The 6,798-nt window shown below is 40.6% G+C and overlaps 1 protein-coding gene across 1 annotated transcript; it reads right to left on the reverse strand.

Annotated features, from left to right (window-relative positions):
* Nucleotides 1-281: 281 nt before the first annotated feature.
* On the reverse strand, nt 282-4,469 carry LOC147443398 (uncharacterized). The gene is made up of 12 exons (XM_086529269.1): nt 4,213-4,469; nt 3,900-4,046; nt 3,716-3,827; nt 3,555-3,643; nt 3,357-3,457; nt 3,236-3,273; nt 2,916-3,151; nt 2,751-2,844; nt 2,467-2,657; nt 2,119-2,338; nt 1,877-2,044; nt 282-1,067 (listed from the first exon to the last, which is right to left on the reverse strand). Exons 1-12 carry the CDS (start codon nt 4,411-4,413, stop codon nt 868-870), a joined length of 1,797 nt encoding a protein of 598 aa, XP_086385395.1. The 5' UTR covers nt 4,414-4,469; the 3' UTR covers nt 282-867.
* Nucleotides 4,470-6,798: the final 2,329 nt, after the last annotated feature.

Consider the following 6,798-nt stretch of genomic DNA (forward strand, 5'->3'; position numbering starts at 1 on the left):
ACCCACAAAAAGTTTGCACTGTTGATGCTCATTGAAAGGGGCTGCTAATGGAAGAACTCCTGCCCACAAGGATGAAGTTGAGTTCTTTAACCAACAATTGATTTGATGAATCACAACTACAAGTTTTAAGTACTTACTTTCTACACAACTAAAATATCAAAGCCACCAATGTCACAATAACCAGAATTTACATCTCTAGCACGGTATTCACATTTATTTACATTTTTCAGAGCGCGCGCACACTCACACACACTGAAGCCAGTGAATTCTTATATCGCAAATTTGAATTGAAATCCAAGCTTTGTTAAGTTAAAAACTAGCCAATAATTGCTACACAAAGCCCGAACTATAGTCTTCAACAATGTCTGAAAGCTTGAACACTACTCAGTGAGCTCGCCTTGCTCGAGGAGTAAGATGAAAAAATTCGCAAATACATACAGAATCAGTAGCCATTATTGCAGAATCGTTTTTGCATTGAAAGCTTGAACTGAGGCAGAAGGCAATGATGTTGCCAAACCAGATAAGTACACACCGTATTGGTCATACATAACGTTGAGCAAGGTCTCAATATTTTGTCCTCCGATTGACAGGAAGGGCAAAAACTTATTCTCTTGAGACCAATATCTTGGCAGCAATAGCCTGTGCACTAGTCGAAATTTCTCAGCAATCACACTCAGCTGGCTCACGAGTGGGGTACGGGTACGTAAAAATTGATAATTTTACAAAAAAAGTTTTCAAGTGAACATGCTCTTTGTGCTGTTCACAACACCCCCACCTTTCTAATTTAGACATCTACATGGCTGACACATACAAATGACCTAGTTTACACGTTTGGCATGCTGTATCGTCAGTGAGGACCTTTTAAAGTTACTTGCTCTTTTTACTTTCATGTGGCTTGTCTGAGGCTGTGCCAGATGCATCTGACTCTTGTTGATTGCTGCTACTTGCTGCAAAATCTCCTGCATTATCCTCCTCCTTTGAGTCACCACCAAAACCAAACTCATTCACTCTGCTCTTGTCGACTGGATAAACCCATCGTTGATATAGATATATCAAGAAGATCACGTCTGTAAAACCAAATTGAAACCAAGTTGATGAGAGAGAGAGAGAGAGAGAGAGAGAGAGAGAGAGAGAGAGAGAGAGTTACACTACATATGTCACTGCCCAGTATACTATGAGATATGAGGCCGCCTCCACTGTCTATTCAGAGAGGGTTTTGGACCACTTTCTATTGGTTTCTATTGGTCATGAGATATCAGGATCAGAGATGCCTTGGACTATACTTATTGGAACTACGCAGACATAGAGAGGACCTCTTGAGGAGCACAAATATAATGCAACATATTAAGGTGCATCTGCTGTTGCTGAGAAGCACTACTTTTCTCAAAAGCTTCTGAGAACCTGTGCTTCATCCATGTGTGCTACCTCCTAGCATGCAATTCTTACTCCAGTCTCTATGCGTGAGATATTCACCTCTCACTGCCAGGTCATACGCACCCCGTGACAAACCAGAGATACTCATACTACGTACTCTACCTGAACTTAGCAATAGCTATTTTACTACAAAAACAAGATAGATCTGATCCTTGCTTTGTGAAATCTTTTCGCCACAGCTAGGCTACAGGCATGACACCATTCGAGCCCAACAGAAACATGGAACTAGGCTCCACTACATTCAAATGTACTCTTGTTCTGCAATATGAGTTCGATTGAATCTTTCTTGCAAGCAGTACTGAAAGGTCATGCACACTACAAGCATCTAATGCATCGAATGCAGTGCAGTAACACCTTGTAAAACTTACAGACCACATTCTCCACAGCGTGTAACTCTATAGTGAAATAACAAAGGCCAAAGGCAAAACAAAAAACTTCATACCATCTCGGAAAACAGATAGGCGATGAAGCATTGGCATCTTGATAACAAATGCAAAGAGATCATCTATGATCGTATTCAAGAACTTGTAGGTCATTTGTCTCCATGGTAAATGGGCGACAGACTTCAACTTGTAATTGATAAAAAGTTGAGGACACATCATGATAAAACCTAAAGAGGACAATAAAAGATATTACTGAATTGACCATATCTTGAAACAAACAAATATGCAGATAAACACTTACCAAAAGTGTACACACAACTTGTACAAGAAGATAGTATCCATGAGTACCAGCTCTTGTGGCGTTCATACTGGAGTGAGTAGATAGAGGAACAGATAACCAAGAAAAAGAGCAAATACGATAAGTATTTCATAGCCAAATCATCATACTCCTTGGTTTTATTGCCAGCATAGGAGTCTCTATCCCTAAACCTCAAAATGGGGAAGCCACGACTCCAATCAACCTGCATGAACACGGACACAAATATGAAAAACCATGGAAACCAGGAAGCCAGTTTGTATTCTATTAACAGTAAAATGACACCCTCCCGCCCCCCCAAAAACAAAAAAAAAAACACAAAAAAAGGGGTACCTCAATGTGCATGGCTTTGCCAATTTTCCAAAACTCAATGCAGCAACCAACTCCGGCACTTGCAAGAATCATCCATGATGTCTCGTTGTCCAGCAAATACAGGAAAACTATTAATTGACAGATGAAGCTAACAACCACTGTTTTCGCCGACAAACCCTCCATGGACTTGTTTTTGTTCCAAAACTGGATGTCTGAATGAACAATAATCAAAATGCAGAAGCTGAGAGGGCAATACAAAAAGCTGCCAATAAAATAACATGTTTCCCAGTTGCTGTTGAAATTACCATTTTTGAAGGCCAATATATCAAAAACTGTGTGCAGTAACGACACACACATCGTGATAACCAGCAGGTAAGGATTGCCTTCCAAGAATACCCTCTGTTCAAAAGGAATGAATCAATTCAGACCCTTAAATCACACAGAGCATTAAAAAATCATTAGAACGGCACCTTTAGCTCATCTGCTTCTCCTTCCACCATACTTCCATAAGTCCTGTGTACTTGGAAAGACTGGTCTATTTGAAGAAAAAGCTGCCACTTGGTTACGCCAATAGGACTTAATTCAAGGTTTAGCTCTAACTCTTTCACGCTCTCATTAACAGCCACAAGTTTATCCCTCAAGAGCCAGAACTCGTTGTAAAAAATCGTCGGAAAATAATTGCCTGTCCTCGGATCAATAATTAACTCTGGTGGCATGGTTAAGGTTACAAATTTTGACATTTCGATTGACACTTGGTGATACAAAAATCATAACATGACGCCCAGGATACTATCTGCTATGTGAGGTGGAAGCCCATTTTTTGAATACCTGAATACACATTAATAAACAAATCTCTCTGGCTATAATACCATTAACATAGCCGTCCATTTAAAAACATGGCCTTTAAGTACCTGGTGAAGTCCTCAACCAGATTTATTGTTATATTTGGCTTCCAAAAAGGCACAAACTCTGGTGACATAACATCCTCATCAACCTCTGTTACGCTTGTTGCCTTGAGCAAACAAGGCCAAAAAGAAATGCCGATGATTAAAAAAGAAAAGACCCACCTAAGTACCTAAAATGAGAAAAAGACTACACTATAAGATTACCAGAGTCTCTGAGGGTTCTTGATCTCCGTTGGCACCCAAGAGGCTCTTCCTCTTGTCAACTTTAGGTTTTGGTAAGTGAATCACAACGGCTGTACATGGAAGCCCATATAAGCATAACAAGACGTCATCAGATTCTTAACGAACACAAAAAGACAACTTACGATGAGTTCTGCTGAATGACCATGGGTCATACTCCGGATCATTAGGGTCGGGAGTGTACCCAGAACGAGCAAAAAAGGTATGTGAATAAACACTTGCATTTCGGCTCACAATCTACAAACACATAGGTTTTAAGTAATAAAACACCATTATTCTGGCAAATTCCTAAATTTCGAACATGTTCACCTCTGAGGGATCATAAACAAGGTGATGGTGGCGAACACTCTGCGGGCCCCACGTTGCGTACGGAATATTGGCTTCATGCCAAACCAGAGCCTTATCATTGACAAAGTCTGTGAACGACTGTTCTCCTGATAGGTAAAGCCACATGTCCTGCAAGGAATCATGATTGACATGAGATTGCAAGAAAAAAAAATGCGACTCTTTTATGAGTTATTCAAAGAGCAATCAAAGCATCTTTGCAGAACTCAAGTTGATAATGTGGACGTGTGCATGAACGCCTTGAAAGAGTGAAAAATAGAGGAAGGCAGGTACGTACCAGAGGTTGACCCTTGGGGACAAGATTGTTTATGAGAAGAGCTGGGTCGGAGGGCTTCTTGGGAGAGAACATTTGAGTTGCGATATACCAGAAGATCCCCATCCGCAGGATCGAGAAGAGAAGCTTTCCGAAACCCTGCTGCTGCTGCTGCTGCGGTGCAGCCACCACTCTCTCCCCTCCTCCACCGCCCGGCGGAGCCATCGCTTCCTTCTCTCCTCCGGCTCTTGCTTGCGCTCGCGCTGCGCTCCTGTACGCAATTGGGTGTGCAAAAGGTCTCAAGTATGATTTTAAGATCTATGGCCGACGTGGAATGCTTATGTGGCACCCTAAAAGCACATAGAATTAAAATCTAAAAAAAATATACCTTATTTTTAGTTTTTGGGTTCAGACTGCCTGCCCAAGGGAAATGCAAACGATTTGTAGAACTTAAGAAGCACTCCATTCCAACCATAGAAAAGAAATGAGTTTCAAACACTTGCACCATCTAAATCTTTCACGAGGATGCTCACTATTTTCAAGCGGATAGACACCCAAGGGAGGTAACTAAACATGACAGACAAGTACATTGGTGTAATGATAATGAGCGCTCCATTCTAGCTATAAAAAAGAGCTCCAAACACTAGCACCATTTAACCCCTTCACGAGGATGCTTCCTATCCATATCTATTATAGGCGGATAGACACTCAAGGGAGGTAACTATACGTAACAAAACAATACGTAGGTGTAGTGATAAAGAGCGTTCCATTCCAGCCATAGAAATGAACTCCAAATACTTGCACCACCTAAACCCTCCGCAAGGATGCTTCCTACCCAAACCTGTTTCCAAGCAAGGGGAAGTAAGTTGTAATTGTTCGGGATGTTAAAAAATATAGGAATCAAAGCTACCTAAATGAAAACCAACACTTCAACCTAACCAACAAGTGTGCCAAAATGGACGGATGCAAGGATGGGACATCATTTATATAGCCACCTCCAAAAATGGGAAGCAAGAGGAGGATATAGCCGAGCCCATTGAGCATGATAGCTTGCCCACCAACCCCGCTGGGCTAGACAGAATGCTCGTCGGGCTAACATGAAGGGCTAGTTCTAGCAGGTGCTTGTGAATTTGATGTTATTCACACTCTCATGGAGTGTTAATAACATGAGTTATTACCACTTCGCACTTCACGTAAGACGTGAATGAAATCCCTGATTCACATCACCAACATGGTAGAGCCAATTAGGACTATGCATAGACATAAATTATCAACCCATGCATTGCACTACCTAGGCTACACATTGTCATCTTGAAGGACTCTAATTAGGAGGAGGGAGGCATTTTGATGCGGACCCAAACATATAAATCTGCTAGAAAAAGGGCAAGGTTTGACATGTTTATATGTTAACGTGTGATTTTTTTTTTTGCAAAATCCACTAAAAATGCCATAATAAGTAAAGAGAATGGGAAAATCTTAATAAAATGACCCTTAGGTGCATGTACACAGTCTAAATATCATTAAAAAAGCCATTTTTTTGCAAATTTCACTCGTTTTGCATGTTTTCTGGTCAAAAAGTGATCAAAATAGAGCATTCCACAAAATATGGACAAGTACAATATTTATGTGTGTTTTGGTATTTTTTGGATTGGATTTCTATTTTTTAGAGTAATTTTCTTTTGATTTTACTAATAAAAAGTGTTAATAATAAGAAATAAACATAAAAAAAAGCTTAGATTGACGAATGAAAGATACGATAAGGATCAAGAAGCTATGATAATAGGCATGTCAAATTTGGTTGGATTTTGACGATGGTGACAAGAGGCCTGAATTGGGCCCACGGAGCCTGATGCAAAATCTTCAAGAGCGAGGCAACCGGAATCCAAATGGGAAATTTTTTGAAGGGAAAGTATAATTCACATCTATTAGGATTAATTGTAGGAAAGTGAGTAGGGAAGAATAGGTATGTATAGTCCAAGTAGGCCAAATAGAGTCTCATTCTCAATAGTGACTTTTGGAGAAGAAGCTCTCGGGACTTCTTTTTGGCACGTACTTTTGGACTTCTAGTGACTTCTGTGCAGCATAGTCTTGTACGAGACATGAGGAGTGAGTTCTAACCTACTAACAAGAATGTTTGAAAGCATGCATGATGTGGAGGTAGCTCAGAAAAACCCTAGGTTAGCAAAGCCTCCTCCGGAGAAGATGAATGCAAAAATGATCGTAGTGGCAGACCCGATACACCAAAGCTTACCAAACTTCAAGGGGGCCATAGCATAGGTATATAGAACAATTCCACAAGCTTATATGACCATTTCATTGGGGTCCATGGGGGTCCATAGATAATAAGCCCAAATTTGCCAAATATTGGAATTGAGTTCTGACTTCACAAAGGCTTCATAGGTGTTATAGCCAATGAACCTTGGTGGGAATGAATGAAAATACCATTTTGGGCTGATGGAAATAGAAAACAACACAAAGGGCCACAAAGAGTCATCAACTCCAAATGGAACCAAACTTGGAAGGGCAGATCCCTACAACCTATGTGACGTGCTCATAAGCTAGGGATTGAAGAAAATGACCACCACTAAGGGTTGAGGGAAAAACCACCAA

This window comes from Adiantum capillus-veneris, chromosome 14 (genome assembly GCF_014529385.1).
Source record: "Adiantum capillus-veneris isolate H3 chromosome 14, ASM1452938v2, whole genome shotgun sequence".
Taxonomy (NCBI): domain Eukaryota; kingdom Viridiplantae; phylum Streptophyta; class Polypodiopsida; order Polypodiales; family Pteridaceae; genus Adiantum; species Adiantum capillus-veneris.

Excerpts from the sequence above, each read along its gene's own strand:
- LOC147443398 (XM_086529269.1), bottom strand. The coding sequence starts at position 4,413 with ATGGCTCCGCCGGGCGGTGGAGGAGGGGAGAGAGTGGTGGCTGCACCG. Across the intron at positions 3,644-3,715 it reads GTCATTCAGCAGAACTCATC|CCGTTGTGATTCACTTACCA; the intron begins GTAAGTTGTCTT and ends TTCCATGTACAG. Across the intron at positions 2,658-2,750 it reads TATATTGGCCTTCAAAAATG|ACATCCAGTTTTGGAACAAA; the intron begins GTAATTTCAACA and ends TTGTTCATTCAG.